The 25,358-nt window shown below is 44.7% G+C and overlaps 1 protein-coding gene across 2 annotated transcripts; it reads right to left on the minus strand.

Moving 5' to 3' along the window:
• Window positions 1-14,712: 14,712 nt before the first annotated feature.
• On the minus strand, window positions 14,713-25,081 carry LOC132402213 (glutamine synthetase, mitochondrial). 2 transcript variants are annotated; one of them, XM_059984955.1, is made up of 8 exons: window positions 24,930-25,081; window positions 24,610-24,702; window positions 24,010-24,184; window positions 22,744-22,905; window positions 21,449-21,595; window positions 19,710-19,837; window positions 17,065-17,264; window positions 14,713-16,156 (listed from the first exon to the last, which is right to left on the minus strand). In XM_059984955.1, the coding sequence occupies exons 2-8, from the start codon at window positions 24,685-24,687 to the stop codon at window positions 15,838-15,840; spliced, it is 1,209 nt and encodes a 402-aa protein (XP_059840938.1). In that variant the 5' UTR covers window positions 24,688-24,702; window positions 24,930-25,081; the 3' UTR covers window positions 14,713-15,837. The 2 variants fall into 2 exon arrangements, with proteins under 2 accessions (XP_059840938.1, XP_059840939.1); XM_059984956.1 differs by lacking the exon at window positions 24,610-24,702 and having other exon boundaries at window positions 24,930-25,078.
• Between the last annotated feature and the right edge of the window lie 277 nt (window positions 25,082-25,358).

A 25,358-nucleotide genomic window follows, 5' to 3' on the forward strand; every position in this document is an offset into this window, starting at 1 on the left:
ACTGAGGTTGCTCCAGCAGACAAGGTGAAGGAGAGCCCTAAGGGATTCTACAGATACGTTAAGGACTAAAGGGACACAATTGGTCCTCTGGAAGACCAGAATGGTAATCTATGCATGAGCCAAAACAGACAGACAGAGATACTTTATTGATCCTGAGGGAAACTGGGTTTTGTTACAGTTGCACCAACCAAGAGTAGTGTAGAAATATAGCAATATAAAACCATAAATAATTAAATAATAATAAGTAAATTATGCCAAGTGGAAATAAGTCCAGGACCAGCCTATTGGCTCAGGGCATCTGACACTCCGAGGGAGGAGTTGTAAAGTTTGATGGCCACAGGCAGGAATGACATCCTATGACGCTCAGTGTTGCATCTCGGTGGAATGAGTCTCTGGCTGAATGTACTCCTGTGCCTACCAGTACATTATGGAGTGGATGGGAGACATTGTCCAAGATGGCATGCAATGGACAGCATTCTCTTTTCAGACACCACCATCAGAGAGTCCAGTTCTACACCCACAACATCACTGGCCTTATGAATGAGTTGGTGTCTGCTACCCTCAGCCTGCTGCCCCAGCACACAACAGCAAACATGATAGCACTGGCCACCACAGACTCGTAGAACATCCTCAGCATTGTCCGGCAGATGTTAAAGGACCTCAGTCTCCTCAGGAAGTAGAGACAGCTCTGACCCTTCTTGTAGACAGCCTCAGTGTTCTTTGACCAGTCCAGTTTATTGTCAATTCGTATCCCCAGGTATTTGTAATCCTCCACCATGTCCACACTGACCCCTTGGATGGAAACAGGGGTCACCAGTGCCTTAGCCCTCCTCAGGTCCACCACCAGGTCTTTAGATGGGGGGAAGATCTGAAGTGGAATTTTTGCATCTGTATTTACTCAGGAGACAAATTGAAGTGAGGCAAACAAGCAGCGAGGACCCTAAGTAGATCACAGAGGAGGAGATGTTTGTTGTCCTAAGGCAAATTAGGGTGGATAAATCCCCAAGGCCTGACAAAGTGTTCCCTCAGACTCTGTGGGAGGCAAGTGCAGAAATTGGAAGGGATCTAGCGGAGATATTTGAATCATCCTTAGCAAAAGGTGAGTTACCAGAGGTTTGGGGGATAGGTAATGTTGTCCACTGTTTAAGAAAGGCTCTGAAAATAAACCAGGAAATTATAGGCCGGTGAGCCTGACATCAGTTGTGGGAAAGTTATTGGAAGGCATTCTAAGGGACCAGATATATGAGTATTTGGATAGATATGGACTGAATGGGGATAGTCAACATTGTGCCTGGTAGGTCATGTCTGACCAACCATAGAGTTTTCAAAGCATTTACCAGGAATGTTAATGAAGACAAGGCAGTGGATGTTGTCTATATGCAAATCATCTGACAAGATCCCACATGGGAGGTTAGTCAAAAAGGTTCAGTGGCTTGGCATTCAAAATGATGTGGTAAATTGGATTAGACATTGGCTTTGCGGCAGAAGCCAGAGAGTGGTAGAAGATGATTACCTCTCTGATTGGAGGCCTGTGACTAGTGGAGCACCACAGGGATCGGTGCTGGGTCCTTTGTTGCTTGTCATCTATATCAACGATCTGGATGAAAATGTGGTGAACTGGATTAGTAAATTTGCAGATGATACCGAGATTGGGGGTGTAGTGGACAGCGAGGAAGACTATCAAAGCTTGCAGTGGGATCTGGACCAGCTGGAAAAATGGCAGATGGAATACAATGCGAACATATGCGAGGTTTTGCACTTTGGGAGGACCAGCCAAGGTAGGTCTTATAACAGGAAGCGGTAGGGGACTGAGGAGTGTGGGAATACAGGTACATAATTTATTGAAAGTGGTGTCACAGGTAGATAGGGATGTAAGGAAAGCTTTCGTCACATTGGCCTTCATTGATCAAAGTATTGATCACAGGTGATGGGATGTACTGTGTGCAACTTCGGTCACCTTCCTGCAGGAAAGATGTAAACAAAGTTGACAGAGTACAGAGAAAATTTAAAAGGATGCTGCTGGGGCTGGAGAACCCAAGTTATAAGGAAAGATTGAATAAGTTAGAACTTTATTTGCTAGAATGTAGAAGATTGAGGGAGAATTTGATAGAAATGTACAAAATTATGAGGGGTATAGACAGGGTAAATGCAAGCAAGATTTTTCCACTAGGTTAGGTGAGACTACAACTAGAGCTCTTGGGTTAAGGGCAAAAGGTGAAATGCTTAAGGGGAACATGAAGGGAAACTTCTTCACTCAGGGGGTGGAGAAAGTGTGAAACAAGCTGCCAGCTCAAGTAGTGTATGTAGTTTTAAGAGAAGTTTTGATAGGTACATGGATGGGAAGGGTATGGAGGACCGGTTCAGGTGCAGGTTGATGGGACTAGGCAGTTTTACTGGTTCAGCATGGTCTAGATGGGCCAAAGGGCCTGTTTCTATGCAGTAAATTTCTATTACTCTATGACTCCAAGGATTTTAAATGTTTCTAATGTACTCACCTCAACCACTATATCTGGCGGTTCATACCAAATATGCACCACCCTTAGGTGAAGAAGATGCACACAATGTCCATTTTTAACTTCTTAACTTTCTCATCTTTAGGACCCCCTCCAAGGGGAAAAAGACCTGCCCACATCCCTCATGATGTTGTGTATTTCTATCTCCTACTTTCCTGGTCAAGGCAACCTCCTTGTAACTCAGACACAGGTAACATCCTGGTAAATCTGGTCTGCACCTTTTCTAGTTTAATAATATCTTTTCTGTATCAGGGTGAGCAAACTGTACACAATACTCTAAGTGAAAGCTCAACAACCTCTTATATAACTGCAACAGAATTTCATAACTCCCTGACCAAAGAAGGCCAGCATGCTACCATATCTATTGGTGACACCGCTTTCGGAGAACTCTGCACTTGCATGGATGCTGAGGTGGAAAGTGGGACTGTCTGTAAGCAAAACACTGTAAACACATTGATGAAGGAAGAGCAGTAGATGTAGTGTATATGGATCTCAGCAAGGCATTTGATAAGGTACCCCATGCAAGGCTTATTGAGAAAGTAAGGAGGCATGGGATCCAAGGGGACATTGCTTTGTGGATCCAGAATTGGCTTGCCCACAGAAGGCAAAGAGTGGTTGTAGACGGGTCATATTCTGCATGGAGGTCAGTGACCAGTGGTGTGCCTCAGGGATCTGTTCTGGGACCCCTACTCTTTGTGATTTTTATAAATGACCTGGATGAAGAAGTGGAGGGTTGTTTAGTAAGTTTGTTGATGACACAAAGGTTGGAGGTGTTGTGGATAGTGTGGAGGGCTGTCAGAGGTTACAGCGGGACATTGATAGGATGCAAAACTGAGATGTGGCAGATGGATTTCAACACAGAGAAGTGTGAAGTGGTTCATTATGGTATGTCAAATATGATGGCAGAATATAGTATTAATGATAAGACTCTTGGCAGTGTGGAGGATCAGAGGTTTCTTGGGGTCCGAGTCCATAGGACGCTCAAAGAAGCTGTGCAGGTTGACTCTGTGGATAAGAAGGCGTATGGTGTATTGGCCTTCATCAATCATGGGACTGAGTTTAAGAACCGAGAGTTAATGTTGCAGCTATATAGGACCCTGGTCAGACACCACTTGGAGTACTGTGCTCAGTTCTGGTTGCCTCACTACAGGAAGAATGTGGAAGCCATAGAAAGGGTGCAGAGGAGATTTACAAGGATGTTGCCTGGATTGGGGAGCATGGCTTGTGAGAATAGGTTGAGTGAACTCGGCATTTTCTCCTTGGAGCAATGGAGGATGAGAGGCGTCCTGATAGAGGTGTACAAGGTGATGAAAAGCATTGATCGTGTGGATTGTCAGAGGCTTTTTCCCAGGGCTGAAATGGTTGCCACAAGAGGACACAGGTTTAAGGTGCTGGGGGGCAGGTACAGAGGAGGTGTCAGGGGTAAGTGCGTGGAATGGGCTGCCAGCAATGGTGGTGGAGGCAGATACAATAGGGTCTTTTAAGAGTCTTTTGGATAGGTACATGGAGCTTAGAAAAATAGAGGGCTATGGGTAAGCCTAGTAATTTCTAAGGTAGGGACATGTTCGGCACAACTTTGTAGGCTGAAGGGCCTGTATTGTGTTGTAGGTTTTCTATGTTTCTATATAAAGAAAAAACATTGCAAAGTCTCAGTGAGCCTCTGAGATGATTATAAAGTCATGTGGGTGAAATCTGTGAGGATCTGGTTCCGATCACAAGGGCTCTTTGTTACAGCCTGGATCATGGGATTGTGCAGTTGAGGAAAGGATAATACAGGCACGCTCCACAGCTGAAGTGGCACAGAAGGAAAGACGTGGCTGTACGACACACATCTATCAGACATTACATGCTAGGGGATAAACCTGAAAGGGAAATTAAAGGTGAATGACTTGAAAAATTGCAATATGATTCTTATAAAGCATGGAATACAATTGGTAAAAGAGAGAGGCGAGGGGAAAATGATATCAGTAGAGTGGGCAAACCAGCTGCTTCCTCAAAAAGACTAATTAGAATCATTCACTATCTGTCACAAGAAGTAACTATCTAAAATTAGGATCATATTAGGAATCTAATTGGGTACTCAATGTTGTCTTTCAGAATATATGAATGGGCCAGTATAGGTTTAATGGTTCACATTACAGAAGTTTAAATAGAACATAGAACAGTGAAGGCCCTTCAGCCTTTGAGATGGTGCCGACCTTTTAACCTACTCTAAGATCAATCTGATGCTTTCTCTCCCGCATAACCCTCCATTTTTCATTCATCCATGTGACCACCTAAGAGTCTCTGACATGTCCCTGATGTATTTACATCTATCACCACCCCTGGCAGTGTGTTCCACACAGTTACCACTCTCCAAACTCGCAGCTGAGTCAGTTGAATAAGAGTTGGAGCTTCTCTGCCCAGGCCCCGACTACTCTTAACAGTGCCCAGAGTGATCCAACCTCACTCCTGGGCCAGCTGAATTAACATGGGAACTCCAACTGCAACACACCGTCTTGGCTCATGCCCTGAGCTTGCCTCATTTTTGCTTGCCCCTTCACTGTTTGCGGCGATAATTTAACACAATGTATCACAGAAAACGTAATTTTACTGATGTTTTTAGTTGGATTTCTTATCTTTTCGACTACCAGAAGCTGTCACACACATTCGGTAGCGCATTAACCTTTTGGTAAATTTGGTAGTCACACTTCTCCCTCTAACTCAGGTCCCAGCAACATCTTTGTAAATTTTCTCTGTAATCTTTCAACCTTAGTTACTTCTTTCCTGTAGGTAAGTGGCCAAAACTGCACATGATACTCCAAATTAGGCCTCACCAATGTCTCATACAACTTCAACATAACATCCCAACTCTTGTACTCAATATTTTGATTTATGAAGGCCAATGTACCAAAATGCTTTCTTTACTACCCTATCTTCCTGTGATGCACTTTCAAGGAATTATGAAACTGTATTCCCAGTTTCTTCTGTTCTACTGCATTTCTTGATGCCTTACCACTCACCATGTAAGTTCTGATTTGTCCTTTCTGATTGGTGAGGTGCAACACCTCACATTTGTCTGCATTATATTCCATTTGCCATTTTTCAGCCCATTTTACCAGCTGGTCCTAATCACATTGCAAACTGTCCATCACACCTCCAATCTTGGTGTCAGCCGCAAATTTGCTTACCACATTATTTTCTAAATAATTAATATAGATGACAAACAACAGTAGATCCAGCACTCCACTAGTCACAGGCCTTCATAAGAGAGGCAACAATCTAATTGAATCCAATTTACTATTTCATCTTGAATGCCAAGCAAGTTCTTGGCAAACTTCCTGGGTGGGATCTTGTCAAATGCCTTGCTAAAATCCATGTTAACACCATCTACCTGTTTTCCTTTATCAACTTTCCTGGTAAACTCTTTGAAATACTCTATAAGATTGGTTGGACATGACCTACCATGTTGACTATCTCTAGTAGAAGCCCTTGGGATTTTCCTTCAACTTGTCTGCTGGAGCAACCTCATGCCTTCTTCTAGCCATCCCAATTTCCATCTTAAGTTTTTTCTTGCACTTCTCACTTCCTGCTTTGCACCTGCTTCTTTTTCTTAACCAGGCTCAAAATATCTTTCTAAAACCAAGGTTCTCCAAACTTCAGCCTTGCCTTATATTCTGATTGCAATATGCAAACTCTGTACTCATAAAATTTCAGTTTTGAAGCCCTCCCTCTTATCAAGCACCTCTTTGCCAGAGAAACACCTATGCTAGTCAACACCTGCCAGATCCTTTTGTTGCTATCAAAATTGCCCTTTCTCAATTTAGAATCTCAGGTCCAGACTTATCCTTCTCCATAATTATCTTGAAACTAATAGATTTATAATCACGGGATCGAAAATGTTTCCCTTGCACAGACTTCTGTCACCTGCCCATTCTTGTTTCCCAATAGCAGATCCAGTTCTACACACTCTTTAGTTGGGACCTCTATATATTGATTAAGGAAACTCTCCTGAAACATTTGACAACCTTGATCCCTTCCAGCCCTTTTACACTATGGGAGTTCCAGGCAATATCTGGAAAGTTACTTACTTATATTCCTTTCAACTATCTGCTATCTCTCTACAAGAGTTGCTCCTCTAAATCCTGCTGATGATTGGATAGTCAAAAATTTAAACACATTAATATGATCATCCCTTTCATAATCCTTGGTTCCACCCATTCAGCCTCAATTAAAGTTTTGCCATGATATTTTTTTTCTACCTGGTGATGCCACTACTTTCCCTTTAATCCCCCCCACCCCCCCACAATTCGGGCCATGGAACTGCCAGTATTCCTGGTCAAGGTACGTGAATGCTATAGCCAAGAAAGGTGATCAATATATCTACTTCCTCGGCAGGCTAAAGACATTTTGCATGTCCTTAACGACCTTCACCAATTACTATAGATGCACCATAGAAAGCATCCTATCTAGGTGCATCATGTGTTGGTATGGTAACTAATCTGTCCAATACCACAAGGAAATACAGAGAGGTGTTAAGGAGCTGGAGCTGTGACTGGATGAACACCAGATCATTCAGTCAGCTGAGGGGGTGATGGACAGGACATACAGAGGGGTAATGACATCCAAGGTGCAGGACACAGGAAACAGGGTGACAGTCAGGAGGGTGAAAGAGGTTAATGAGCCAGTTCAGAGTACCCCATGAGAAGGAAAGTCACAGTGGTCAAATCTCCGGCACTGAGTCTGGCTCTGTGGGTCAGTAGGGAAGAGCGGAGGTGAACTGTGGTGACTGGGGATTCATTAATTGAAACAGAAACGAGGTTTTGTGCAAAAAAATGAGTCTACTAGATGGTATGATGCCAGGGTCTGGGACATCTCAGATTGAGTGCTCAGCAGTGTTAAGTGGGAGGTTGAGCAGTCAGAGGTCATGGTCCATACAGATACCAATGACGTAGGTAGGAAGATGGACAAGTTTCTGCAAAGTGAGTTCAGGGTGATAGGTGCTAAATTAAAGGATAAGCCCTCTAGGGTTTTGATCTCAGATTTGCTACCCATAAGACCATAAGATATAGGAGCCACTTGACTCATTGAGTCTGCTCCAATTCCCTCGCAGTCCCATTCTCTGCCTTTTCCCTGTAACTCATAATGCCCTGACTATTCAAGTATCTGTCAACCTCTTCCACAAATATACCCAATGACTTGGCCTCCACAGCTGCCTGTGGCCATGAATTCCACAGATTCACCACTCTCTGGCTAAAGAAATTCCTCCTCATCTCTATTCTAAATGGATGCACCTCTACTATGAGGCTGAACCTTCCGGTCCTAGAATTCCTGACCGTAGGAAACATCCTCCCCACATCCGCTCTATTGAGGCATTTCAACATTCGATGTTTCAATGAGATCCTGCCCCCCCCCCGCCCCATTCTTCTGAATTCTAGTAATTGCAGGGCCAGAACCATCAAAAGCTCCTCATATGACAAGTCTTTCAATCCCAGAATCATTTTCATGAAGCTCCTCTGAAACCCTCTCCAAAGTCAGCAAATTTGTTCTTAGATAAGGGGCCCAAAACTGCTCACAGTGTAAGGCTTCAACATTTCAGTCTTTCTTTTATTTACCAGTCCTCTCAAAATTAATATTAATATTCCATTTGCCTTCCTTACCACTGACTCAACATGCAAATTAAACTGTCAGGAATCCAACATGAGGACTCCCCAGTTCCTTTGCACCTTGGATTTCTTGAATTTTCTCTTCATTTAGAATTTGGTCTATGTTTTTATTTCTTCTAACAAAGTGCATAACCATATATTCCCCAACACTGTATTCCATCAGCCACTTCTTTGCCCATTTTCCTAATCTGTCCAAGTCCTTCTGCAACCTCCCTGCTTCCTCAACACTACCTGCCCCTCCACCTATCTTCATATTGTCTGCAACTTGGCCACAAAGCCATCACTTCCACCATCCAAATCATTGACATATACCATAAAAGGAAGTGGTCCCAACATAGACCCCTGTGGAACACCACTGGTCACTGGAAGCCAACCATAATTTTCTTTCTGTCTCTCTCCCTTTTTGAAGAGTGGAGTGACATTTGTAATTTTCCAATCCTCCAGAACCATGCCACAATATATTGACTTCTGAATATCATTACTAATGCCTCCACAATCTCTTCAGCTACATTTTTCAGAACCTTGGGATGTAGACCATCTGACCTTTCAGTTTCCCAAGCATCTTCTCCCTAGAGATGGTATCTTCGCTCACTTCTGCCCTCTGACACTCTCAAACCTTCAACCTACTGCTAGTGTCTTCCACAGTGAAGACTAATGCAAAATACTTATTCAATTTATCCTCCATTTCTTTGTCCTCTATTACTACCTCTCCAGCAGTACAGTATCTACTCATCTCTCTTTTACTCTTTATGTATCAGAAAATACCTTTGGTTATGTCATCCTGCCCTTAGAATGCTTCTTCTTTGGGATGTATCTATCCTGCACCTTCCGAATTTCTCCCAGAAACTCCTGCCATTGCTGCTCTGCTGTCATTCCTGCTACTGTCCCTTTCCAATTAACTTTGAACAGCTCCTCTCTCATGCCTCTGTAATTTCCTTTACTTCACTGTAATGCTGATACATCCAACTTTAGCCACTTCCTCTCAAATTGTAGGGTGAATTTTGTCATATTATGATCACTGTTCCCTAAAGGCTCCTTTACCTTAAGCTCTCAAATTGATTCAGGTTCATTGCTCAAGATTCAATTCCACCATGAGCTGCTCTAAAAAGCTATCTCATAGGCATTGTATAAATTCCCCCTCTAGAGATCTAGCACCAACCTGATTTTCCCAACCTACCTGCAGATTGAAATCCCCCATGACTATTGTAACACTGCCCTTTAGAGGTGTATTTTCTATCTCCCTTTGTAATTAAAGCCCAGATCTTTGCTAATGTTCAGAGGCCTGTATATAACTCCCATCAGGGTCTTTTTAACCTTGCAGTTTCTTAGCTGCAATAATTTTCTACTTTCTGAAGCTATGTCACTTCTTTCTAAGATTTTGATTTCATTATTTACCAACAGAGCAACTCCACCCCGTCTGCTTACCTGCCTGTGCTTTGAGTATCCTTGGATGTTAAGCTGCCAGCTATGCAGTCCACGTACTAGTGAGACTAGAAATAGGAAGATCTTACAGTTTAACATGTGGCTAAGGAGTTGGTGGAGGAGGGAGGTCTTCTGATTTTTGGATAATTGGGCTCTCTTCCAAGGCAGGTGGGACCTATACAGAAGAGATGGTTTGCACCAAAACTGGATGGGGACTAATATCCTAGCGGAAAGGTTTGTTAATGCTGCACAGTGGGGTTTAAACTAGTGTTGCAGGGGGATGGGAACCAGAGTGCCAGAACAGTTAGAGGCTGTGGAGACATTGAGTTGTGGTCACAACCCAGTCTATCACACAAACTAGCTCCATGGACTCTGTATTTCTCACTGCCTCCAGAAAGGAGCCAATATAATCAAAGACCCCTCTTAACCCAGTCATTCTTTCTTCACCCTCTCCCACTGAGGAGATTCAAAAGTTTGAGGTCATGTTCCATCAGGCTCAAAGACAGCTTCTATCACACCTGCTATCAGACTCTTGAATGGACCTCTTTTGTACTAGGCGTGAACCCTTTATCTGCCATTCTACCTTGACTACACTTTCTCTTTTGGTGCAACACTATATTTTGCAGTCTGCACCTCGATGGACTTTTGTACGGAATGTTCTTTATGGACATCACACTTTGACAATAATAAACTCATCTGTGACCAGTCTGACCCTGAGGTCAGGCCGGCAGTGCTGAGTGAGGGGATTTCAGCGGCTGATTTTGCAGGAGGCAGAGCACACAACTGCCTTGTGGTTCACATCTGACAAAAGCGAAAAAGGGAAGGGAGACCTAGATCTCTAAAGCAGAGGGTGCTCACTGATTGATTGATGGACAGACACGCCCTTGTGGGACTACCGAAGGAGACTTCCATGCAATCAGTGTGCTGTCAGAACCAGGGTACCATGCACATCAAACTCTGGCAGTGCAGATGCTCTCAGCTCAGCTGTACCAATGTCCTGCCTGGTGTTCAATTACCCAGGCCTAGACTGCTTCAGTGTGACTACTGGATGTGCTCAAGTGCACCAGCTGGGTGCTGTTGTCCAGAATTAACCTAGCTGCTGTACTACCTTCTTACAAACAACTACAGCTGGCTCCTGCCATCCATTCCAGCTCTGACAGCCTCCTCATGACCATGAGGCTACAGCTTTGTTTCTGATCTGACTGGCCAGATATCCGGTCCTGAGAAGCAGGATGTGCCACCAAGATACCCCGGCTTTGCCCCGTTGCTTGGCCAAGGCATGGGCAACAAGGACTTCAGCTGTTACGCATGTCACTGGTGGAAATGCATCTGTGGAAGAGTGGATACAGTACTGATCTCATAATTTGAGGGTGGATGTAACCATGGAGACATAGGAAAAAGTGTTTCAATCTGGAGCATCGCAATACAAAGGCAATTTGGCCCACAGTATCAACTTATGCAATACTGTGACTCACTTTATCTTGCCGTGGACACTCCGTTCTAAACTCTTTGTCTTTATCCCCACGCACTCCTCTCCAGCAGAGCTAGATCATAATGGTCCTGATTTCCTGCAATTCCAATTCATATCTTTACTTTTCTGAGTCACCGCGGAACACGGCAGGAAGAAGCTCCTGCCACCCGACTCTGGGGAATGGTTTCAAGGTCAGTGATTCTCCTTCAGACCAGATCCCTTGGCACTGCCTCGGCGTGTTGTTTCTTTTTATAAACAGGAGAACAAAAGTTAAAGTAATGTGACTCACAAGGATAAGGCTTATCAACAGCGTGTAGCGGGTGAACGCATTCTATCAATTATCAACGTAATACAGCACACAGGAGGATCTCAGCGGGTCAGGCAGCATCTGTGGAGGGAAAAGCTCAGTTGAAATAAGTTGATACTTTTCATCAAGACTGGAAGATGAAGGTGAGAAGGAGGAGTGGAGCAGGAGACAGAGGTGTATAAGATGATAAGAGGCATTGATCATACGGGTAGTCAGAGGCTTTTTCCCAGGGCTGAAATGGCTAACACGAGAAGGAACAGTTTTAAGGTGTTTGGAAGTAGGTACAGAGAAGATGTCAGGGGTAAGTTGTTTTTTTTTTAAAAAATGCAGAGTGGTGAGTGCGTGGAATGGACTGCCAGCTGATACGATAGGGTCTTTTAAGAGACTTAGAAAAAAGAGGGCTATGGGTAAGCCTAGTAATTTCTAAGGTAGGGACATGTTTGGCACAACTTTGAAGGCTGAAGGGCCTGTATTGTGCTGTAGGTTTTCTATGTTTCTTTGATAGGTGGGTCCAGGTGAAGAGGGTAGATATAATGTTATAATCTGGCACGTGACTAGTGGAAGTGACAAAGGACTGAAGAAGGTGGAATATGATAGACTTCTCCCACTTCCTTCATAAATCAACTCTCCATCTTCCCTCCATATCAGAAACTCTCATCTTTATCCTTTTTCACTTCCATCTCTCACCTCCCGGCATCTGACATCATTCTTATTTTTCACTGAGGTTGGATTAGATTACAACCAGAGGTCACGGGTTAAGGGTGAAAGGGGAACATGAGGGGAAATTTCTTCACTCATAGGGTTTGGAAAATGTCCATGCAAGCTCGATTTCATCATTTAAGAGAAGATTGGATAGTAGGGGGTATGGAGGGCTATGGTGCTGGTGCAGGACATTGGGATAAGACAGTTTAAATGGTTCTGCACAAACTAGATGGGCTGAAGGGACTGTTCCTGTGCTGTACTTCTCTGTGAGTCTCACTTTCTCCTCCACTTGCCTTTTACCCTCTTCATAGGTCTACCTATCAGCTGCTAGCTCTTGTCCCAACCCTTTTGCATTGCTTATCTTCCAGACCAGCTGAGAGAGCTCAATCTGAAATGTAGATTGCCCCTTTTCCTCTTTGGATATGCTGCCCGACCTGCTTAGTTCCTCCACACCTTTTGTGTGTTGCACCAGGTTCCAGCATCTGCCATCATTGTTACCTCAGTCTCTTGAAACCCTAGTCAGACAGTGTGAGCTTACCCACTGGCTAGCGATTCACATGCATTGTGTTAAAGGAACCACAAGTGGGGGGGGCGGGGCATTGAGTCTGCTGCCCCATTCATCATAAGCACAACCGATAGCTATTTTTCTTCTCTTGTCCCATAATATGCAGATATTTACCAATTCCTGTTTGATCTCAGTGACTGAGTCTCCACAACCCTCTGGGGCAGAACTCAAAGACTCACCAAGCTCTGAGTGAAGGTGCAAGCCCAACTCTTATTCTGAGACTTGCCTTCTGGCAAGCACCCTCCCTGGATCCAGCCTATGGAACTAATTTACCAGTTTCAGTGAGGTTTTCTTTCCCCCTCATTTCTCAAAGCTCTAAAGCTGTTTGATACATGGTCATTGGGAAACCATTCATCTTGGAATCCATACAACTGATCCTGCTCAGCAGGTTGGGAATCATCTGCAGAAAAAGATGATGATTTCTGGAGGGTCTCTCCACAGGTAACAGGAAGGACTGTCCAACATGTGAAGTCTTCATGGACATAGGAGAGAGTTGCCTCCATGCAGAGAGTCTGATAGGCTGTCCAGTTCCTCAGCTCACGATCCAGTTTTACGTTTTACCAGGACTGGAGTCTTGGGGAGCGAGGGCAGTGCAAGCTGCTGGTTTTCATGGCCTGTTGATTCTCAATTTCTTGAAAACATCCCGTGTTTCTCTCAACACTGGGTGTTGCCAGGGTGCTGGCTACAGAATACTAGTTGATAAGGCTATCATGGTAATCCCCACATGCTGCAGACACAACAGTGGATCAGAACAGCAGCTTGAAGGGCAGCCCGTCCCTGGGTTAGGGTGAGTGTTTGTCAGTTTTTGCTGGAGGGGTGCTCTGGAGTTTAGTGACTTGTTTCAGTCGAGCGAGGGGGGCAATCTTGCTGCACACTGAAATGCCATCACCATTAGTTTGTAGCTAACTTGGCACCAGGAAGTTCATAACAAGCAGCAACTAAACCTGTGGGTGAAGATAGGAGGATAATTCCACATCCATAACACCCATATAATTCTTGCTAGCTTTGTTAGCATTAACGTTAGTTATTATTGTGCCCAGTGTCACCTTTCCAAGCCAATTTTTCAATAGGCAAACAATACATTCCATTATGCATCTGTGTACATTTGATATAGTGCCATATAATTAGTACGAATCAGGCCATTGCATTTGCCAACCCCCCCCACCCTTGCAAAGGTCATTCTGCAGGGAACCATCTAGCACTGCTCCACCATGGTGTTTCCTGTTGAAGGGTGCCCCGCCCCCCCACCTCCCAGAGGACTTCAGCACAGATCAGTGAAAGATCCACACCAAAATCATGTTAGAAGTGGTAGCGGCAGGAAGGCTGTCAGACTCTAAGTGCTTGTATAGTTTGAAGGATCTGTGTGTTTAGTTCCCTCCACAATTCACAGGAGGTGCATAGGCAGCATTTTATCAACCATGGTTGTCAGCACCTCAGTTAGAACATTTTATCAGGTTCAGCCTACTGCAAAAGCAGTAAACTACTTCCCACTGAGAGCTGAGAGCAATGTTTGGCTTATTACTCACTGTGTACGGTACCCACCACTCCATTAGCAAACACCATCAGGATCTTGAACTGAAAGTGTTGCAGGCCAAGTGGTTTAAAGGCTCTTACCACACATTACCTGAGCTGCAAAGTATCCACAGCAATTCCTATCATTTTTCAATGTCAAATGTAAACAGCTCCTTTGGCTGGGGGGGGGGGGGGGTGGGGGAAAGAAAATATCGGGGATAACACAGCTGCAAGTTTGAGGGAAGAACAGCAGGTGCTGATAGAACGAGGTGCATTTGTGAGAGAAAACACCCTCTAAAGCCCCAGAGGTGGCCTCAGCCAAAGCGTGAGGGCTAACGCTGTGCACGGCATCCCACGTAGACCACCATTGTTTTGAGAAGACAGTACCAGCAAAAGTGACAAAGACACTGAAAGCACCCAGTCAGCATTCAAGTGTAAATTACTTGAGGCCTGTGTTGGACAGTAAGCAGGCATGAAGCAAATACACTAACACAGCCTCTTTCTTACATGTGTCCAGGCTCAGTGTAGGACACAATCAACACAAGACTCACTTTGCAGATTTGATTCAGACATGATGTGATTAAAATCCACTTTACTCAATTTTAGCAATGACAATTCAAAATACAAGACTGAGATAGCAATTTAAAAAAGTTCAATTAAAAAACCTACAGCAAAGTTGAACCCTGAAACAAATCTGTACCATTAAAATACCGTTAAAAAGACATCAATGCTTACAGCATGCTTCAGAAACTGACAAAAATGTAGAACTGGGAATTATTCCCTGTACATATAACTCACAGGGATTACAGAAAAACTTGGAAATAATTTTTTACAACTGAACTTTTCCCTATAATGTCTTAATATTATCTAGAAAAAGTCAAACAACTCACAATGGACAATCACATATTGGTTACCAACATTAATCCCTTCCTTTGAAAAATAGAATGCACAATTGGTGTCACAGCCCAACTTTACAAATATTTGTTAAGCAATACCCCATCCACAGATCTCCCCTTCTCCTCATCCGGAGAATAGCCAAGCACATTTGATATTTGAAGGAATCATCCTCAGGACAAGTGAAGTCATTAAATGCAAGGCATCACTAAGAATGCTCCAGAACTTTCTGCAATACCGTTATTATCTGGCCAGACTGTACCAGGTTGTTACTGTACAGACACTTCTTCCTCCCAGAGCACTAATGAAATTGGTCATCATAATTTAACACCCACCAGTCAGCCATTTTGTAGAACCTCTTCAAGCACTGCAGAAAATTTATCTGAAGAAAATGCCAACTATCATTAAAACTCAGTAAAACTGTGCACCCTACAGTATTAGTATTACTGTGGATCAGTATAGATCCAAGAGACTTTCTTTTAGTAGAGAAAGTGTCACTCAACCAAAAAATATTATGTTGTATTATAATAAAAAAAGCCCTGCTTTAGTATCAAAGTTGACTGTATTAAATTACAGGTTATTGTCCATGTGAAGTTGACCAGTCAACTCAAAGATCTATCTTCAACTGTTCAAGATAAACAGCTTTGATATCTTGTCCACATACGATCCTTGCCTTCCAGATACAGAAAAAATGATGTTCAGAAATTTAAATCAAACCAACACCTCCCTCCCCTTCCCCTCAGCACCTGGACAGTATAGGAGAGTTCTGAGGAATTCAATGCCACAGATGCCAGGTCCATTCTGCTTTAGTTCTTGTACTCAACAGGCACATCACCAGTTTCATTCAATAGGCATGTACGGACCAATGCTTCAGTGACTGCATAGGGGTCACAATTGGCAGACGGACGGCGGTCTTCAAAGTAACCTTTCTTGTCTTGGCCAACAGAACGAGGTATGCGGATGCTGGCTCCCCTGTTGGCAACTCCAGCCGAGAACTCGTTAATATTGGAAGTTTCGTGGTAGCCCGTCAGACGCCTGGCATTGTCCAACCCTCCCTTGGGATCATAGGCACGGATGTGGTACTGATGCCTCTTGCCGAGTTTTTCAATGCATTCCTCAATGACTCTAAAAGAAAGAATAGTTTTACTGTTGTATGCCAACTTGAATGTACAGGAGCACAAGAAGCTGCAGGGAGCAGTGGACACAACCCAATAAATCATAGTCGTGACCCTCCCCAGGAGGCACTGCATCAAAGCAGTATCCAAAGATCCTCACCATCTGGCTGATACCATTTTTTTTTACAGCTACCAACATAAACAGGAGGTACAGAAGCCTGGTAGATCCACATCTCCAGGCTCAGAAACACAGTAGCATAGAGGTTAGTGTGGCACTATTACAGCTCTGGGGGTTCTGCAGTTTGGAGTTTAATCCCACATGTGGAATACACCAGTTTCCTCCTCTAGCTTCCTCTCACAGTCCAACAACGTACCAGTGAGTGGATAGTGGGGCTGGGGTTAGGTCAGAGTTAAAATGGTGGGTCGCTGGTGGCCAAAAGTTCCCTGCTGTATCTCTAAATTAATAAAATCCTACTTCCCTTTGATCCTTGAAGCCCCAACCAAGGGAGCTTAGCAACAGTATGTCCACTTTGCACCAAAACAGACTGGTGCTTTGTTCCAATTGTAGTCCTTAGTGTAAACACAATGTTTAAATTTCTTTTCATGTGAATGCTGCTTATCTAATGCTTGGTGTCTGATGACGCTGCTAAGTTTTATTGCCCCCATGGACTTTTGCCTATGATAATGAATTGCACTGAGTTTTGAATTGAATTTTCCTTCAATTGAGACTGAACTTGCAACACCAACCTACCATCAAAGGAGAGAATTCATATTTTCGTACCAGTAAGGACGCACCAGTTGGGTAAAAGTAATCTCATCATAACCTCCCCCCCACCTCACTTGAGTACAGCAAGGTTAGAACGCGAAGGGTTCCCCCATTTCTGCTTCAGACACTCAGCCCCATGGTGTAATACTCACTTCAACCCGCCTTCTTCCCGCATCATCTTGGTGCTGAAGTTGGTGTGGCAGCCAGCACCATTCCAGTTACCAGGTATGGGCTTTGGGTCAAAGCTGGCAATGATGCCAAAATCCTCACACACCCTGTGCAGAATGAATCGTGACATCCACAAGTGGTCACCCATGTCAATGCCTTCACAGGGCCCAACTTGGTATTCCCACTGTAATAAAGTCAAGGTGTATAGATTAGTTCGAAAGCAAGAATTCAGTGCCCAGTGCTGCATTGCAGCAACTGCAAAGTTCCAACTTTATTGTCAAGATATTGTTTTAGAGATGGTTCATCCATATTCCTAGCAATGCACACATTATCGAGGACCCCGTTACAACTTTGATTTCCAAGTTGCAGCCACTCAGGACAGAGACCCAATGATGGTGCACATTTAGGGTGGTCTTGATGACAAAGACATCAGTAACACTTCACACTCATTAAAATGGAAAATAAGTGTAGAGATTTACAACAATGCTCTCACAGGCCCGAGTTATATAGTGAGGTTGGGCAGGTAGGGATAGCCTAGGAAATTATAGACCAGTGAGTCCAGTGATTAGTCAGCATGGTCATGCCTTACGAGCCTGATTGAATTTTTTGAGGATGTGACTAAATACATTGATGAAGGAAGAGCAGTAGATGCAGTGTATATGGATCTCAGCAAGGCAGTTGATAAGGTACCCCATGCAAGGCTTATTGAGAAAGTAAGGAGGCATGGGATCCAAGGGGATATTGCTTTGTGGATCCTGAACTGGCTTGCCCACAGAAGGCAAAGAGTGGTTGTAGATGGGTCATATTCTGCATGGAGGTCGGTGACCAGTGGTATGCCTCAGGGATCTGTTCTGGGAACCCTACTCTTCATGATTTTTATAAATGACCTGGATGAGGAAGTGGAGGGATGGGGTAGTAAATTTGAGGCTTCTTCCCAGGGCTGAAATGGCTAGTACGAGAGGGCAGTTTTAAGGTGCTTGTAATTAGGTACAGAGGAGATGTTAGGGGTAAGTTGTTTTTTTTTAAAAAATGCAGAGAAACAAACGTGTGTGGAATGGGCTGCCGCCGGCGGTGGAAGCAATAGGGTCTTTTAAGAGACATGGAGCTTAGAATAGTGGAGGGCTATGAGTAAGCCTAGGTAGTTCTAAGGTAGGGACATGTTTGGCACAGCATTGTGGGCCGAAGGGCCTGTGTTGTGCTGTAGGTTTTCTATGTTTCTCATTCCTTGGAATGTAAGAGACTGGGGGTGACCTTGTAGAGGTAAAATCTGAAGGGTAGAGATAGTGAGCACAAGTATTTCCCAGGGAAGGAAAACAGTTAATTCATTGTGTTTTTGCACCCCAGTCTCATTTACTCTTTTAATGAAACCCCCGACAAAACACTAATGCATCTGACTCCACTGAACCAGCCACACAAATACCCTGGCCACAGCAGCTCAGAGGCTGGGGATCCTGTGTCCAGTGAGATCCCATGGTACAAATCAGGAGTGTGGTGCAAATGTCTGAACACAGCTCCAACAACTCAAAATCTCACCATGCAAGCAGGTCACTTGATTTGGCACCCTAATAATCCCTGGCATACACCCTCCTTCCTTCGACCAGCTGCACTCACCAGGTTACTCTAATAGCACCACCCAAACCCATCAACAGAAGGCTAGCCAGTGCAGGGAAACACTACTGCTTGCACAGTCCCCTTTCAAGTTGTAGACACCCCCCCCCCCCACCCCATCACATTAAGAAAAATATTGGTTAACTCTCATCATTGCATCTAAATAGAACTCTCTCCCAACAGCATTTCCCCAATCAGATGGTTTAAGTCCTGCACCAGGGACAACCATAAAATTCCAAGCAGTGCGGAAGAAACATTGTCAAGCCTTCCCTTAGGATTAGAACTCGTGCATTTGTCAGCTCATCTCCTTCCCTGCGAGATGGAAACTTCCTATTTCTCCATGGGGCAAACCCAGCCAATCACACCCCAAAATCTATCAATGGCATTTACAAGTACTGTAACACTAAAATTACTGCAGCAACTCAGTAAGCGGGAAAGTAATTGCTGACATTTTGGGTCAACACCCTGCATCAGATTTAAAAACTGTGTATCTCTAAACTTCCTGCATTGTGGCTTGTATCCCTGAGCATACCGTCAATGGCAACTTCACCCAATCACTCAGAAATCAGTTCTAAATTTTGCCCCGCTTCAGAATGCCACCTCCCTTTCAGTCCTTGAGCAATGTTGGTGGCAGCTCAGTACATCGTAACAACAGAACACTCGGGCAAAATAATACTAATGTCGTCAGAAAATCAATGTTTGAATTCACAAATCCACGTAGGCATGTGCTGAACTAAGGCCTCTTGCAGCCTCTGCCTGTTCAAGTTCTCTCCCTGTTGCTGCCTGTTCATTTTCTGTCCACTTACCAACAATTCACAGACCCATTCCTAGAACGTCAGTGGGAAACATAATGCTGCAATTTAGCAAACTAAACAAAAAAGTTGAAAACATAATTTTAATACAATTGACTACACTGATTCTTTCCACACCTCTTCAAAACCATTAGCACTCTGATACCTCCACAAAGCACCTTCCTTTATCAGTTCATTAAGGAATGATTACCAACCACATCTCATCTTACCTGTGAAGCCATAACCTCAGCGTTTGTTCCAGAGATGTTAATTCCAGCATAGAGGCAGGCTCGGTAATGGGCCTCTACAATGTCACGTCCGTATGCTTTGTCTGCACCGACTCCACAGTAGTAGGGCCCTATAAGACAGATAGCAATTAAAAAAACAGGAATGGTAGCTAAACCTTTTAAAGAGATGGATGTCATTGGCAGTGTCAGCATTATTACTGATCCTCAAATACCCTTGGGGAGTTTGGAGTGCAGCCATATTCTTGGACTGTTGCTAGCTTTCTGACGAAGACGTTGCCACAGTGCTGCTGGGGATGATGGATTTTCAGATCAGGGTGGTATGCCCTTTGGAGAGAAACATAGGTGGTGGTGTTTCAATTCACTTTCTGTCCTGTGCTTCTCGATGGTGGGGGGGGGGGGGGGGGGTTAGATTTGGGAGGTGCTATCCAAGAACAAAGAATGTAACTGCAGAACATTTTGTAGACGGTTGATAAAGTGGTGAAGGAAATTAATATGGTCCGTATAGTGAGGAGCAGCTGAGTGCTGCACCCCACTCCCAGCTTTTGCCTTCTGGACAGTCTTGGGGTGTCAGGACACGAGACACTCACTTGTCTCTCATTTGTGGCTGATCCAGCTTTCTAATCACTGTTGAATCCCAGGATATCAATGGAGAACTCAGTGATGGAAATGGTTGGTTGGCACCAGGCACAAAGGTCAATTATCAGTCCACACTTCAACATTGTCTGGGTTTTGCAATGTGCAGACAAGTTGTGAGTGGAACAGAATTTTGAACAGCTATAACATCCCCATTTCCAATCTTCTCATGGATCTCAACACGGCCATCAGAACCTCCTATGTCATGTTCTTGGTCCGGGATAATTTGACAACCACCTTACTCCGTACAAGGTTTGATTCCAGCGACTTGCATTTTCCCTTTGATGCCCACTGACCAGGATGTCTCGACACCACACAGCTCTGCAGTTCAGAACAATTACTTCTAGACACCAGAACCACAGTTTGAGACCCTTAAAGACATACAGGGCTGGAGTAATTTTGCAAGACCCGTTTTCAGTAGTGCTGATAGTGGCCTGTTTGACTTTTATTCTTGTCCTGATTCAAAGCAACTGGTCGGACCACTGCAGACTACAATAAACATCTTATACAGTCCTGACTGGTAAAAGATCGTGCACTTCCTTCCTCAAAAGGCAGGGCTGAACCTAGTGGTTCCTTGTGTTTTTACTAATCAAAGTTACAGCATGTGCTCTCGTGCCTGGGTTGTTAGGCTGTCCCCAGATAACAACAGATTCTATTTTACAACCAATTGTCACCATAAATCAGAAATACACTCAATATGGTAACCACTTCTCCAGTATTGCAATGGTTGACATGAAAAGCACATCAGGCTGAAAATAGCAATTACTAAATGGAAAAAAAAACACAAAACCTTTTGCTCATCATAGAAACAAATGCATGCATGTACATTTTTGAATTTATGGAAACAAGTTCACTTTGTTGGGATGCCCACAGATCAGATGTTCCTAACTTGGAAACAGCCTGAAACTTAACCACTACAGTAATAATGCATAGAAAGTCATGTAAACCCTTCAGCTGATCGAGTCCAAGCGGAATAAGCACTATTTACCCAATCCCATTTTGTTCTCCCACACGCTGGGCAATACAAGGTTTTACTACCAGCATCACTAACATTTTTCTAAAATATGGGATTGAAAGTGATAGCACACCTTGTGGTCCAGGAAAACCATTGGAAGGCCACCCGAACGGGTGCCCATCTGTACCCAGCAAAGTATACTCCTGTTCCATCCCAAACCAGGGGATCTGGTTCGAAATCATAGACATGATTTTTTGACAGGAATTTCTAAGATTACTTTCTGTAGAAAGAAACAACAGGTTGTAACATCAATTATGTAACATTTCCCCTCAAAAGAAACTATTTAGTATTAGTTTTGGCAAACACAAAGGGCGACAAGAGACAGAAATCCTGGACGGATGTAATGTGGCTGATTCTACTGACCCCATTATAACAGAGACAGAAGAAATTCACCAGGACGTTGCCCAGATTGGGGAGAAGCTGGCTGACTGAGGTTGCTTTCGCTGGAGTTTCAGAGGCTGATAGAAATAAATACTTAAGAGATATACACAAGATAGAATAGTTTACCCCAGGACAGAAATGTCAAACGGTACTAAGAATAGGTTTCAGGTGAGAGGGGGCATGTTTAAAAGAAACGAGTGAGGCAAATGTGTGTTTCAGAACGATAGGAGGCTTGGATGCACTTGGAAGGTGGTAGAAGCAGACATGACAGCAACATTTAGACAGACGTGAATCGGCAGAGAATGGAGACCATATCTGGTTTAAGTTGCCATTGTGGTCAGCTCTACAAGTTGGGCTGACCAGTCTAAAATTCTATGCTCTGCATGTTCTAATCAGGGTACTGAACAGAGAAGGATATGCAGAGATAAAATTTACAGGGCGACAGGAAAGGAGACCCAAGAGACTGCTTCAATTGGTTGGTTCAGTACAACCCTATGCCTTTCAAAGTAAAACTTTCAACCAAAGTAATTTCACAGGAACAGCGTCAACTGAGTGGGCAATTCAGGTCTAACACCACGAGAAGTGGATCCCAAAGCCTTGAGGGGGCATTAATGGGGCAGAATGGATTCAGGGGATCAGGGAATGTCTTAGCCTTTACAGAAAGGGAAAGAAGGTCTGAGCCTGAAGGACATTATGTTATGAATGACAGCTTAGGAAGGTTGGTTCCATGAAAAGTGCATCAGTAGTTGAGGGCAGCTGAGAGTGGGAAGAGTGGTCAATAAGAACTTGTCCTCATCCACTATCGACTACCTCTAACCCAATGTCACTTCCTTTCATGTACAATTAGCAAACAAATGAGAGCATAAAATCTATGCCTGGATTAACAGACTCAGAACGAGCAGGGCTTCAGGGCGAGAGATAATTGGGCGGCACCAGCAAAATGGAAGATAGTCTGAGTGGCCTTGCAACTTGCTATGTCTTCCATACCTGCTGGCTTCCCGTTGTACTTGAGGACTTCGCACAGCACAAGCTTGTTTGGATCCCGACGGAAGGGGTCCCGGAATATGGCAGACGGAATCAGGTACATGTCGCTATTGGATCCCTCCGACTGATAGGTACTGGAGCCGTCGAAGTTCCACTCCGGCAGATCTGAAAAGGGACAAAAGCTTTACAGAAAGCAAATGTGACGCAAAAGACAAAGTTTTCCAGCTCAAAAGAAAGGACCATTCAGACAACAAAGCAAACTCATGAACAGCAACTCACATTGTCTCAGTACATCATGTGAAGGAGCCTGGAGGCAGCGTGAGCACAAGTATTATGCGTTTGAAGCGTATGAAGTCCATAGCAGTGGAAAATTGCTCTAAATGGTTTCATCCCCCACCAACCACCTCCCTACCCCATGTCATATTTACCTATCTTACGTGCAAATAATTAAAACTCCATAGTGAACTTTTTGAGACAGACCATTGCCTTCAACCAGGGGTCTCCAAAGCAGACAACTGCAACAATCACATTGCCCAGTCTAGGGGAAGATAGCCAACCATGTCTGCTGCAATAGAAACATTTGCAATGCAATTTTAGTAAAATTGTGATGCAGGTAAAAATAACCGCAATTTCACACCTTGCACTGAAACAGTGCATTTACTCCACAGACATGGACTAAAGAACCTGTGAGACAAGGCACAAAAAGCACGGATTGGAGAGTCATGTCACACTTGGCACCATGCGAAATGACAGTGTTACTGTGGTGATTGCAAGGGTCACCATAGCAAGGCTGACACGCTTCATTCATTACAGCACAGCCGATTTTTCTTTAAAATTTCTCAAAAAAAGCAGAGCTCCAGCTGGATTTAAACTGGCTCCAAGCCAAAGCGCCACTCCAGTGTTTACATTAGGAATAATTGGGAAGCCATGCAGTCCAGATTCCAGGAGTTAAATATTCCGGCACCAGGGCCCGGAGAAGGCACACCACTTCATACCCAGAGTCTCCCGAGGACAGTGGCCGGTCAAGCAGAGGAAGTTCGGGCGCAGGGTGAGAGACCAGCAGGCTGAGCAGAGGCCCTGGAGGGTGAAAATGAGGGAAATGCAAGCAGGCAGCTCGAGCAGGACCCAAAACACACATATCTACCAACTGTGGGGGCAGTTCAACGAACAGAGGTATGGAATGGATTCAAGATAATGGTGAGTGTGTGTGTGTCTCTCCTACCTGGGGGGCTACTGGCCGGCGTATCTGGGGAGAGGGTTTGGACCTACCAGCAATGGTCTTGGGCTCCTGATCCAGGGTTCTGGTCTTGCAGCGTACCGCTTCTCCCGTGCCGTCGATCCAGATGTACATGGCCTGCACTTTGCCGTCCTGTGGCAGCTCCATGTAGTTCTTCTTGACCACCTTGTTGAGGCTGGCACTGGCTGAAGTGGCCATCTTGTAGGTCTGCAGGGGAAAGAAGGCAAGACTGGTGAGCCTCCCTCCGGGGGTGGGGTGGGAGGGCGCACCGCGCACGCCGGTCGGCCGGTCGGCCAACAAAGAAACTGAGGGGGAGGGGTCCGGCTGCCGGCCGGCTCCGCTGTGCGAGGCTGCGGTCAGTCCTGCACGGCTCCGGCCATGCAACCCAAGCATGCAGTCCACCCCGACCCATCTACACCGGCTGCAACTGCAGCACAGCCCGGACGCGACTCATTGCTGGCTTCACCCTGATCAACCCCGCAATCATTTTTCTGGCCGCACTCTTGATCAAACCCGCAAATTAAGTTCCTGGATCACACCCTGCCATGCAAATCATGCCTTCCCTCCCCCGCCACCAAGCGACTGATTTTCACAAGATCCCTAACGTCTATTTGGACTGAACATCAACCTACATGTTGATTCCGCCATATCGTCGGCTTGCTATTACCGATTTTTTTTACCAGAAACAGGACACATCGAGAGATCCGCATCCTTCACCAAAAATACTACAAAACAAAATTCCCAATTATTACAAGTACATGGGCTTTTTAACCGGTAAAAGCGCCGACCCAAAATAAAAGCATCGATAAAACAGGCAAAGTAGGAGCTAGTAACTCCTACAGAGAGGCTCAGGTTGTTCAGCTGCTGTCTGCTCCCCTGAGATAAGAGGTGGTGGGGGGGGGGGTGGGGAGAGAGAGTCACTGATCCCAGTAGTTGCCCGTGACGACTGTACCTTTAAACTTGCAGGAACTGCTCACTCTTCAATTCACCCTTGCAGCTTTTCATTCGGCTGCCGTGCAAACGGCCCTGGGAGTTGCATTTATAACATACAGTCCGGGGTTCTGCCCAGGTGATGCCAGGATGTGATGCTGTGCCGGGCCAGCCCTTGTGCTGCGATCATTGGTGGCGGTCAGACTCTGGGAGTTGCTAGCACCTCCCCTCCTGGCTGCGGTTTCTCTGTTCCCCCTCATCCCCCCATCCCCCTCCAGCTTCACTCCCCTCCCCTGTGCTTCCGATTCGTAGAAATGTCTGCGACCAAAGGGCCCTTGTTATATTGCACAAGATGCAGAAATAGAACACGTAGATTAGCATCTGGGCAAAAGCAAGAAAAGCTGAACTCGTCCCACTCCGCGGTCAGAAAGTGCGGTGATTTTCTTTTTCC

This window comes from Hypanus sabinus, chromosome 11, assembly GCF_030144855.1.
Source record: "Hypanus sabinus isolate sHypSab1 chromosome 11, sHypSab1.hap1, whole genome shotgun sequence".
Classification (NCBI taxonomy): domain Eukaryota; kingdom Metazoa; phylum Chordata; class Chondrichthyes; order Myliobatiformes; family Dasyatidae; genus Hypanus; species Hypanus sabinus.